General features: G+C 37.3%; 1 protein-coding gene across 1 annotated transcript in view; it reads right to left on the minus strand.

Moving 5' to 3' along the window:
- The window catches only part of ITPR2 (inositol 1,4,5-trisphosphate receptor type 2), a 445246-nt gene that overhangs the window by 243538 nt on the left and 189124 nt on the right, over positions 1-12584 (minus strand). The window contains exons 31-32 of the mRNA XM_036889596.2: positions 10657-10908; positions 7969-8094 (exon numbers count right to left, since the gene is read on the minus strand). Coding sequence (XP_036745491.2) covers positions 7969-8094; positions 10657-10908 — 378 coding nt within the window. The remainder of the gene's footprint in view (positions 1-7968; positions 8095-10656; positions 10909-12584) is intronic.

Consider the following 12584-nt stretch of genomic DNA (forward strand, 5'->3'; position numbering starts at 1 on the left):
ATTGCTAAACAAAATATAAATTTTCAAGTATGTCAGGGTAGACAAATTGCAAAGCTAAGATACATGATTAAAAATAAATGAAAAAGTTGAGTGTTGAAAAGACAAGACACATGAAGATGAAAAGAAATATTAGAGGGGGAAGCATAGGGCATGAGAAAAGACTGAAAAACTGGGGCAGAGTAAGAAAACTTAAATATTCACAATATTATGGTGGGTAAATATGGTGACCACATGTTCCAGATGTTCTTAGGCGATCTGAATTTTTTTGTAACTTTTTTCTTTTCAATAAGGTGATTAATCAAAAGAATCAGTAAATATAATTTCATTTGATATGGCTTTAAAACCTTATGCAAATAAATGCACAAAAGAGAAAAAAAAATTCCCTTCTCAAACATGTGTCCCAATCTTTTGGTTTGGAAACTAGCGAGCCATATTTGCCCAGTGGGGGTAGAAGAAAGAGTGTAAAGTATGTCTTGCTTCTAAGACGCTTCTCATTTGGGGCAATTCACTGTTTCTTCATCTATTAAATGACAGCTACCTGATAGGGTTTGTATTAAAACTAATCGCAGAGAGTTATTACAGAGAACAGTACAATTAAAGGAAATAAATGATGTCAAATTATGTCATCTTTTAATTATTGTTCCAGCATATAACATGGTGCCTGGCACATACAAGGTGTTCAGTAAATGTTTGTGAAATGCATGAATCAATTAATTTTTAAAATGAAAGAGTAAGGAAGGACTCATTTTGTTTTAGGTTAACTTTGGGTTAGGCTGTATTTGTGGAACATCTAACCTAGGTAATACTGACTGTGGTCCCAGAACTAATATAAATTGGTTTTCCCATCATGGATATGAAGTAGGATTTATGGTTTAGTATCTTCCCAGTGCTGGCTTTTAACAGTGACATTTTCTGATATATAGGATAAAAATATATTACAGTTATTAGGTAGCTGACCAATTCTACCTTACCCAGCCCAAACAACCTTCCTCAACCATTGACATTTCACACAATTGTGCGGGGCTCTCCAGAGCTAGTAGAGCATCACACTGCATTACCTAAAACTAGACGTTTGCTAAAAAACTAACCTGAAATTGGCTTTAGTCAGTGGATTAATAAAATAATCTATTTCTAGATAAAGGCTTTCCTCAAAATCCTTGTTAATGAAAAGTCTGGATTTGCAAAACCGTGTGGAACCTATTCCTCAATTCATTTGGACAAGAAATTTAATTTTTCAAGGTATTTTTTCTGCCCTGTATGAACGATAACATTTTTACCTCTAGAGGCTTGCATCCTACACTGTAATCTCAGGGATAGACAAGATATGTAAGATGTAAGAAGCTGCTTTTCTTATTAAAATCTTTTAAAATTTTTCAGGAAAAAAAGAATCAAATAATAGTATTTCTTTATCTTGTTTTTTATTTATTTGTACTGCCTCTTCCCAATAAGGACTGAAAATGGCTCAAATAAAATTACATTACATTAATCTAACTTTAAAAATATTTAAATCCAACTCTGTAAGAACGAAGTGATTCTCAATTTGTAATGGTCTTTTACAACTTGAAAAACAAGTCTACCACCATTGTCTTTTGCATGAAAAAAAAATCCACCATGTGAAATATTTGTCCTTTTCTACTTCCAGCTGAATTTTACTATATATTTGTAAAGTTCCATCGACTATCAATTTAGGGACATAAATTACTAAATTAAAACCAAATATTGGATTAGGAGTCAGAACAGTGAACCAAACAAAACAAAGCCCCTCCTCTATTAAGGTCCTGATTCTAATCAGGCAACACCCACAGTTTACAAATCAGTAAGTATCCAAGGGGCCAGACAGGAGCAAGTAAGAGACTCTAGAGAAAAATGAAGATCGACCGGTGGAGGGACCGCTGCAGGAAGAGCAGCAATGGCCGAGAATTATGTTTTGTACACACAGCTTGGGGCAGGTCTTTGTATGAGGCAACATCTTAGCGAAGCACTGAAGGAAGTGAGGACACAGCCATGGAGGTCTCTGGGGGAAGAGCGAGTAAAACCTCTGTCCCCACCAACGGAACACATATCCCTGGACACCAGGAACCAGTCTGACTGGTCCCGGCTCACCACTGCACACACCACCTCAGCACACAGCAGGGATTTAAAATCATTTGTTGGAATATTAAGTGAAATTTCTAAACATAACTGTGTCTGACATTTCCCCCCTTGCATACATGTTATCCCTTCTCTCTGCTGCTCTAAAAGTGACCACTCTCCTTCCAAAAATGACAGATTGGGTCAAATAAATGATCATATGAGAGGGCAGCACTGTCCAACGGGACTTCCCGCAATGATGGCAGTCTTCTTTGTCTATGACGTCCCTAATGGTAGCCGTGAGACAGGTGCTTACTGGGCATTTGAAACATGGCTGGGGCTACTGAGGAACTGGATTTTTTTTTCATTTGATTGAATATTACCAAACTCAAATTTAAATTAAAATGTACTGAGTTGCGACCCTAGAGTATAGGGCAGCTCTCATGCCAAAAACATACTTTTGATCATACAGACCAGGGAATACAAATGCTAAAAATCATTTCTGTATTCCTCATAGACAATAAAAATGTTCCTCTAAATACCTGAAGTGATAGCCCATATTTATTTTTATTTGCATTCCCGTATTCATGAGGCCTAAACTTCCAAACATTTGCTTTTTAGTATCTCCTTTTTATGTGTCATCTGTTCAGACACTCAATGGCTTTCTTAGAATTCTAAATTCCTTTTATAAAAACAAGATTTTTCTTAATATCAGTATATATTAATTGTAGGAACCCTGAAAAAAACATAGAAAAATATAAAATGGGAAACACAAACTTTCCATAATCCTAAAATCCAAATAAAACCATAGTTAACAGCTTAGAATCTTTTCTTTCAGTCTTCTTGCTCTGTCATATGTATTTTACATAAATGAAATCATTCTAGATAACCAGTTTGTAGTCTCCTTTTTATCCTCATCACTCAATTATTAGCATCTCTCACATTATTAAAAATCCCCCAAAATAATTTCAGTGATTCTATAACATCAATCTTGTAGGTAAGTCATAATTAATTGAACCATTTCTCTATTATTAAATATTAAACTATATCCTACAGTATATTATAAAAGTATATTGAACTTTTTTGACCGTAAGTCCTTGATATCATTTCTAATCATTTCCTCAGGATGGATTCTTGGAAGGTAGGTTACTTCACACATTCAAAAGGTATGGAGGGTTCTTTTTTTTTAATGTAGAACCAAAGTGCTTCTCTGCATGACAGCATAAATTTATACTTTAATCAGAAGGTATGTGAAACAACATTTCGTATTATCTTTTTACTTTTATCTTTTTACAAGTTTAATAGTTAGAAACTGGATCTTATTTTCCTTTGTATTTTTAAAAAATTATTAATGGTTGACAATTTTTTCAGGGGTTACTTGTACTTCCTCCTCTATAAACCATGAATGCCTCGTGTTCCCCCATTTTAGTATTAGATTGTTAGTGTTTTTCTTATGAATATATATGAATATGTTCTTTACATAAAGGTTATTAGCCTTCTTAAAAATATGTCATAACTTTTTGCATTTTGATGTTTTTATTTCCATGTATGTTTTTGTGTACTTAAGTCTTAAATTTTCAAATAGTAAAATTGTCTACTATTTCCTTAGCTGATTTCGTCTACTGCTCTTATGCTTAAAAAGAACTCTCTCACCCAAAGGCAGATAAACATCTACCTATATACCCACCCCTTTTTATCATCTTACGTTTATCTTTAAAATCCAAATCTCTCTACAATTTATGCTATTGCATAATGTTAGTTTAGGAGCTAAGTTCATATCAGCCCAAATAGCTAGTGTTCTTAAAAGTCATTTTCATTTAGTTCAAATCAGCCATTGCTGAATGCCTGTTACATACTAAGAATGTTCTGTGTACCTGGGATCCATCACTGAACAAAATATATAAAAATTACTACCCTAATGGAGTTTACATAATTAACTTAATAATCCAGGGTGAGCAAATCATAGACACTCAACTGCATACTGTCTACAGCTCCTTTAATAGCTGTAGTAGTGGCTGAGAAGCGGAAGTGTTAACTGTCCTGCTTTTATGGAAAAAGTTTGCTCATCCCTGGAAATAACCAATCACTTCCCTTCTAATGGATGATAATTTCATTATTATATATTAATATTTCACATATATAAAAATCTGTTACTGGCTGTTTATTTCATTCCACTGATACATATAATTAATTCTATGCTCAGAGCACACTTACTCGTTTTCAAATTCACTTCTTAAGTATTTTTAACTTCAGTTGGCATTTGATCGTGTATTCCACAAATACTCACTGAGAACACGTGTGACACACTGTTCCAGGTCACACACGCAGGAGTGAACCAGACAAAATCCCTGCCCATCCTTTGTTTTAGCAAAAAAACAAACACAATTACATAAAAGATGTCAAGTGGGAACAAGTTCTATGAAGAAAAATGAGGCACGTGAAGTGGGGACAGAGGGGAGAGGACGTCACTTTACACAGGGTGGTCAGTGTGAGCCTCTGTGAGATCCTTCAAGCAGGGATCTGAAAGAAGAGAGGAAAGAAGGCTTCAGGATACCTGGGGGACTGGTGCACCCCATGCAGAAGCAGATGGAAAGGTGCTAGGGTAGGAGTGTGTTTAGCATATTTCAGGAACACTCAGCATATTTCAGAAGGCCACCAATGGAACTGAAAGCTAGCTTGGCGAGAATAAGGGGCCAGGGGTAGGGTGGGGGTGGATGGAGGGGAGGCCAGATGGTGTAGAGGTTTTATGCTGGAGGAGTCTGAGCAGAGGAATGGCCTGAACCAACAGTCTTCTTCTTTGTAATCATTATGGCTGCTGTAGAGAGACTAGATGGAGGATACAGACAAGAGTGGAAGCAGGCAACAGGCTACGAGGCTACTGCAGTAATCCAGATGAGAGGTCATGGTACCTGGGGGCAGGGCGGGAGCACTGGAAGTGTGGCAGAGGCAGCCACACTGTGGATACTTTAAAGTTAGAGCTTGCAGAATTTGCTAAAGCACTGGCTTTAGAGTGTAAGAAAACAAAATGTATAGATGACACCAAAATTTTTCTGCCTTAATACCTAGATTAAATAATGGAGCTGCTAGTTACTGAGGTGCAAAAGATTTGAGACGAAATTAATTTTCAGTGGGACCTGGGAGTTAGTGAAGAGAGGTTAGCTAGCCAAGTGCAGATGACAGATACGTGAGACTTAAACGTCGGGGGAAAGAGTCAAGATTCAACCACCCAGATATTAAAGTTAGGAGAGGAGGTGAGATCAGCAAACAGATGACTACAGACAGAGAAGGGGGCAATTCTAAGGTTTTAGCCTGGCACACTGCAATATTTAGAACCTGGGAAGATCTGGCAGAAACAGCAACGGTGGCTGAGAAGGTGTGGCCAGGAGGGTGGGAGGCAAGCGGAGCAGGACGGATAGCCTGTGGGCAAGTGAAGAGGTGTTTCAAGAAGGACCTGATCAACTCTATAAATGAGGTCAACGACTTGAAGAGCAAAAAATATGGGACCAACCAATCACCAACAGAGAAGAGTCAGACAAAAGTTCACTCTACAGGGGCATCATTTCTGTAAGTCAGCATGAGAGTTAAGGAGAAAGATAGAATTACAACTGGGGGAAAATGTGCACAAGAATAAGATTCATAGAAGATATTCTTCAGTTCCCTGTAATGCGAGCTAGTAAGTCCACGTGAAAAGAATCCTTTAAAATGAGACTTACCAGTGGCTCATTCAACTGCAGGAAGTCAAGAAAATTACAGAATCAAGTCTTCAAGCAAAGAAAACCCATTCAAACTTATCAAGTTAAAGAACTTGGAAAGTACCTATCAAAATACATATAAATCTTATTTTTACTCCTACTTCCTACCTATTTGTTACTCTAAGTAAAGGGAAAGAATGACTTTTGAGTGATCTACTGAAAATGAAATCCTCTGATTTGTCTTGTTAAGCACTGACTGATGGAACAATGGTATGAAACAGGGATAGGTGAGCCTCTCTATTGTATCTTAGTCTAATTTCATTCTGCCATTACATCCTGATGGGTCATTATAGAATTGTGAAAGTGACAGCAAAATTGGGACATCTTCAGGAGAAAAAATATAGCCTGAGGCTCACATTGACCACAGTTCACCGCTGTCCATGTACTTTCTAATGACTCAAATCAACAACAATCAGTTATAAAGGCAAATAAAAGGATTTCTCTCCTACCACTGCACTGGAACACACCAGTGGAAAGAGTGTTTCACAGTCAATGGCAGTTATCATCAGCTTTCTTTGATTTAAAAAATAAAAATCCTTTTAGTTTTGCAGCTCATGCCTTGATTGTGAGTTGGTGTTTTTCAAGCTTATCTTCAGTCAGTAGCACTGTGCAACTCCACCAATCAGTCTACAATCTCTTAATATATTCCTGCATGTGCAAATTTAAAGCTAGTCACTGGAATATAAACCTGTACTTCAAGGTCTCTGGAGATATCAGTAGCCAATCACTTACAAGGACACTCACAAGGTCATGGGGGTAAATATGAGTGGAACGTAAATCCTGTGTAAAGCAGGATTCCTCCACAGGTGCAGGTTTACCTGAGAAAAGTAGTAAGTGGCACTCTGTTCTACAGAAATGAAGTAAAATAGGAACTCCCTTATTCACACATGCTTAAGCAAAGCAGAGCTCATGCACGCACACACCAAAGGTGACAAAAGGTCACCTCAAAGCCTAGACTAAGAGTTCCTAGACTGGGTAACACATGGTTTACTGTACTACCCAAGACGGCTCTCAGATGCACGGGTGTACTATGGTCCATGCTTCTTTTATAATACCCCCTTCATCTTCCCTCCTCCCAGAAAAGGTTGTAAGGTGGCAGCGAGCTAATGGGTAACAGTCAGCACCCATTCTTATAAGACATGGAAGTAAGGCCCTCACTAACCCCTCTCCTCCAAATATGTCTAGATGAGGCCTATGTAAGCTTCCAGCATTCAGGACTGTAGGAATCCAAAGGACTGGGACAGGCCACCGAAGTTATAATAGGTCTAAGGAGTTACCTGTACACTAGCTTCTATCAGTGAAACTCTTACTTGAACATTATGTCCCATAGCTTTGAAGGGAAAACTAGAGAAGAAAAAAAAAACCTCTAAAATATTAGACCTTGTACATTACCATAATTCAGCATGCAAAAAAAAATGCTAACTATTAAGTTAAGTGCTGTGTATCAAGAAGATTCCTTCCTTTTTTTCCTTCACTCATTCATTCATTTACTCAGTATTAATGGAGCAGAAACATATGCTGGACAGTATCTAGAAAATGCTGATCAACTCCATATGTCCTCCCCAATGTCCCTCACAAAAGCCAAACAAGAGGAAATGGACTCAAAATTTTTTTAAAAAGCAGAACATATCTTGAGTGACATGAGGGAAAACACTAAATGATTTAATTACTGGGGCATCCTTCCAAAGACTGAGTAGGCACTAATGAACAAAGGTATGTTCTGAGCAGTTGGTCAAGTGCCTCTCTGTGCAAAAGTAGTGCCTGAGATCTCTCTGAGATCACTTCTACTTGTGCTTTGTAGTAGCATTCATGACAAGAGGTGGACTACAAATTGACCTCTGCTAAATGCCTTCTCTAACCAAAGTAAAAAGGCCACTCGAATTTCATTTAGTAACCAATATAGTCAGTTGTAAAAGTAAAAATGAATGCTTTGTTGCTATATTAGGTATTTTGTGTATATTAACTCCTTAAATCCCACTCACACTCTTGTGAAACTTACAACCTTTTGAATGTAATGGATTACATTCAAAGACATTCTGTTGATACTGTTTAGTCTAAACACATACACACACACACACACACACATATATATCTCCATGACCTTACTCTACATGAAGTAGTATTTAATGGTAAAAGTGTAACTTACCCTTGCCATATCCACCAAGAAGTTCTCAAATAATTTCCAAATGTGGTTACTTGTGTAGATTTCTTTCATTTCCACTTCAGTGTCCACGTAACAGTGATTAACAAAATTCACATAAGCAATTTTAACCTGTGCAAGTTTCAAATACAAAAGTGAGTTTTCTCTCTTGTTCATTTTCAAATACCAATTACAATAAGCTAAATAAAATCTGTATTAGTTCCTACAGATTAAAACATGTTTTATGTCCACCCAGAAAGCACTGCTGTTTCCCTTCTTTGCCTAGAACACTCCACCACGACCCACGGTAAGCCCATGACCTGGTATTCTGTTCCCCTGGGCCCAGTGATTTGAGAATGTGCACTTCACTTGGACCAACTTCATCATATCTGAAACACACGGAGTCAAACAAGCTCCCTTCCCACTTCCCCTCTTCCTCTCTACTTCTCTCCCTACCTTCCAACTCCGTTCTCTCTCTCCATCTGTCTCTCTCTGTCTCATCACTAAACTATAACAGTGTAAACCTGAACTCCAAGAAGCCATCTTCTCCAAATGTGTGGAGGCAAATTATGCCCAGAAGAAGAGAATGAAGCAAAACCACAAAGGAAAGGAAACAAGAGTTGGAAAGAATTCTAACATGGTTTGAGCCTCTTGAGCCATCTGAACAAACATCCTTCAAATTTCCAAGAACAGAAGCCAGTGAAATTCCCCTTCTTAATTTAAAGTAGTTGAAGTTAGGCTTCTGTCACTTGCAACCAAGAGAGTTATAAAATAATGTTTAAATGTGTTGACTAAATAATACTTTATTGCCATTCAAAAATATTTAAACGACTATTTCTGAAAAGAAACAGACTCACAGTTCACACACACACTTGTGTTATTTTAGGATGTAGTAAAAATCTTTTCCAGATTTACCAAAATTCCCCATGAAGACTGGAATGAGTCAATGAGTCTCACCAACATATACCATTTCTAAAGTGTTGTAGAGCAGTAGTTTTTGTTTTTAATTTTATTTATTTTTCTTTCTTTCCTCTCTCTCTTTCTTATGAAAATATGATGTTATAAATCTCCACAGAAAAATGCATACACTTCAAGAACCATGTAAACAATTTCAGGAGATTCATGGAATCCGTAAGGAATACATAGCCAGCGTTTGTATCCTTATTAGTGCTTATCTCTCTTGACGGGTCTAAAACAGACCTTCAGTGAGAGGGTGCTTGCATCAAGGACTGATCATAGGGTAGGAAGACATCAGTGCCACTCAATGTGTTATTACAATTATCTTGAAAGGAGCTAATATTTATTCCTCATTTGCTACATGCCGAACACCTTTAACATTTTGTATGACCATCTTACCAACCTTAATCCTCCAACAATCTTATTGATACATATACTAATTATTTCACTTAAAAATTGTGGAAATTGAAGATGAGAAGAGTTGAGTAGCCTGTGGAGTCAGTCACATGGCTAGAAGTAATGGATCCAGGATTCTGACTCATTCTTTCATTTCATTCAAAACATATTTATTAAGTGTAGACTCAGGCTTAGACAATAAGACAGTGAAAAGAAACAGACCCAGCTGTTACCCTCACTGAGCCAATAATCTTGGGAAAGGATGTGGGACTACAGACATTTGTTAACTAATAAAACTCAAATGTCAAATTTCAAATTACAGACTTCACTAGGGGAGATCAGGGGAGTCTTCCCTTGAAGTAATGCTTGACTCAAGCTCTGAAGGATGGAGAAGATTCAAGAAGGGGAATACAAGGGGTACAAGTAGTGGTCAGAGAGAACTGCATGCGGGAAGAATACTGCCAGAATTAGGACCTCAAATACAGACAGAACCCATGGATTTAATCACTAAACTATGCTTCCTTTTTCTGCTATCATTTCAAGCCAATCAAAGCTTGAAGGACCCATCATTTGAGAGGTCAGTAATTGCACAAAATTTCACAAAAATACAGCCCATCACTACACAGGACTATTTAGAAGTAGGGAAGTTAACCTAACATTACACCTTCTTAAGTTTCTGTCATTTAAAATGTTTGGATTTATCTCATATTTAGTGTATCACACATTTATCAACTTTGCAACACACTACAACAGTAGAAAAGAGAGAAATTATTGCGACGTACATTCCTGGAAGCCTCATTAGTCCTGTTGGCAGACAACCAGTTTATAATGAGCTTTTCCCCTATCATCAGAGCCAAAGTATGACAGAGGGTAAAAGATGATGTGTGAGGAAAGCAAAATGCATGTCCGCATTTCCGAGAATGCATCTATTCCACAAAGCAAGGTAAACCTACAGCGTGTGTCTAATAGAGGACCTGCAGCACCATGCTAGCCTCTCCCTTAGATGACCAGGAATTATTTATGAAGCATCTGACACTCAAGAACATACTAGAGGTCACAATCACATCTTTTGGTTTGATTACATCATGATACCTAGGATTTAAGAGACTCCCATAGTTGCTTCCAGGAAACCAAAAGTCGCTGTATTTTAAAAAGGTTAATCATCTTTCATAGTTTCTTGCAGAACAAAAAAGGGGACGTTTTAAAGCTCTATTAAATTTTCCTACTTATGTAACTAAGTACAGTTCCTTGACCTAATAAATTATCTCACTATAAACAGTAACATGGGGACTTCTGTCCCTAATGACGATTCCATAGCTGCTCAGCTTCCGCCAGGCTCACCTCAGGGATGCAGTCGTCATGAGTCACCACCCTCGCTATGTCGTCCAGGGGCAGAAGGGAGTTGCACTTGATTTCGGTGTAGACATTCTTCCCCTCCGTGCACGCTGCCAGCAACTCCACAAGGGTGATGTGGTAGGCCAAGGGGCCACTCTCATCCCCTCGGTCTCTCTCTGAACACATCATATGGAGAAGGATGGGAAATGACGCTCTATCATTGTAAAATATCAGCACATCTTCACCCCCATTTATCAACTGAAATGATAATAAGAGAGGCTACATAGCAGTCCAGATGTTCATCCTTGCAGTGCTTTCCAAAGGTTTGTTCTATCTGGAAACACATGTACCTCTTTGTACAGGCAATATTGCAAAAGCAGAACTATAAGAAGGCAGGACACCAGTCATGGGCCATTTGCTTAGTTACAAATGCCATCAAAACCAGTCAGGCAGGTGAGGGATAGCTGGACAGGAGCAAGGAGTAAATGACAGAGATGACAATACATGCTTCATCAGTCCATCACCTACTAAAATTAAGCTTGCAAAATATTCAAAGAAAGTCACTTCCTTCTACTTCAAATGGAAGACTCCATTGCCAAAGCACAAGGAATCTCAGGCCTAATCTTACTAATGAAGAAAATATCCCTACCCTCTTCAGTAGTGAGAGAATAAGTAAGCAAATGCATTTAGCCAAGGGCAGCTCTGCAAGAATCTGGAAATTCTATGTGTCCTGAGCATCAGCAGGTAATGGGGGAAAAAAGCAGACATGGAGAAATAAAGAGGAAAATAAGACTTTTTTTAAAAAGTTAGACAAAGAAAAGAGTAAGTAGGGGCTTTTTGGACAAACTGACCTTCCTATTTTATTTGTATAATTGCAGTGGAGACTTCCAGGGGACAGTAATTTTATTGCTCAAACTCCATGACATCTTGTCTATCCATTATCAGCACCAATTTTCTAATGCCAACATAAGATATTTTGGTAGGTAGCACAGCTTATAAAATTTTTTCTCTATCTTATTTAAATTGATAAGACAATCAGCTTACTTTGAAAGTTTTGTTGAAAGAGAATGTACATGTGTCAAAAATATTATATATTAAATAATGTAATGTTTCTTCTTTACACATAGAAACATGTCATATAGTTAAGAGTCATTGAACTGGCTTACGTATTTGCTGCTTTCCCATTTTAATTCTTTCCTTGATGTTAATACAAAATAATATTAATTCCCACATTTCTAGGCAACGAAGAACTAATGTGAATGTAAATGTGCATAAGAAAAGGTAAATTTTGCAAGTTTAATGTGTTCTTTTAAACATTCAATAATAGTAATTCACATTAAAAATTCAAGGCTTTAAGCTGAATTAATTTTAAGATTTCTTTGGGGCAGGAGGAACACATTGTGTCAGCTTAGAAATCATCCCATTCCCAAATTTAAGGTATATAATCATGAAAGTCCCCCCCAAATCAATATAATTTACTACATAACTGTTTGGTAGCCATGGTTGAAAGCTGCCTTAATCTACACAGGAATGTTATATAGGCCTTTGGGGAGCCGTTAGGTCACAGAGCAATGATTTACCCAAATGGGCTCAAAGAGCTATCGTTTCTCCGATGACTAACTTACTCATTGCATAAATCTTGATCAATGTCAAACATCACAATGAACAAAACAAAATTAATGAAGTACTTAATTCATTTGTTTTTCTTATATTGTTAACTTACTCTAAACAGCTAAGTTTCCACATGCAATAAATCACTGATGGATGATTTCTATTAATTAAGTCCCTTCAAAGCTTTCTGTGAATAGCTGCAGAAAACACACATTCTAGATTTCAGGAACAGAGTAATAAAGGCACTAGAAAAGCAAAGTTTAAACTATTTTTGTTTCAGATTCAAAACTGAGAAACATAAAATTTTGTCCTTTCCATTCTAA

This window comes from Manis pentadactyla, chromosome 14 (genome assembly GCF_030020395.1).
Source record: "Manis pentadactyla isolate mManPen7 chromosome 14, mManPen7.hap1, whole genome shotgun sequence".
NCBI classification, from domain to species: Eukaryota; Metazoa; Chordata; class Mammalia; order Pholidota; family Manidae; genus Manis; species Manis pentadactyla.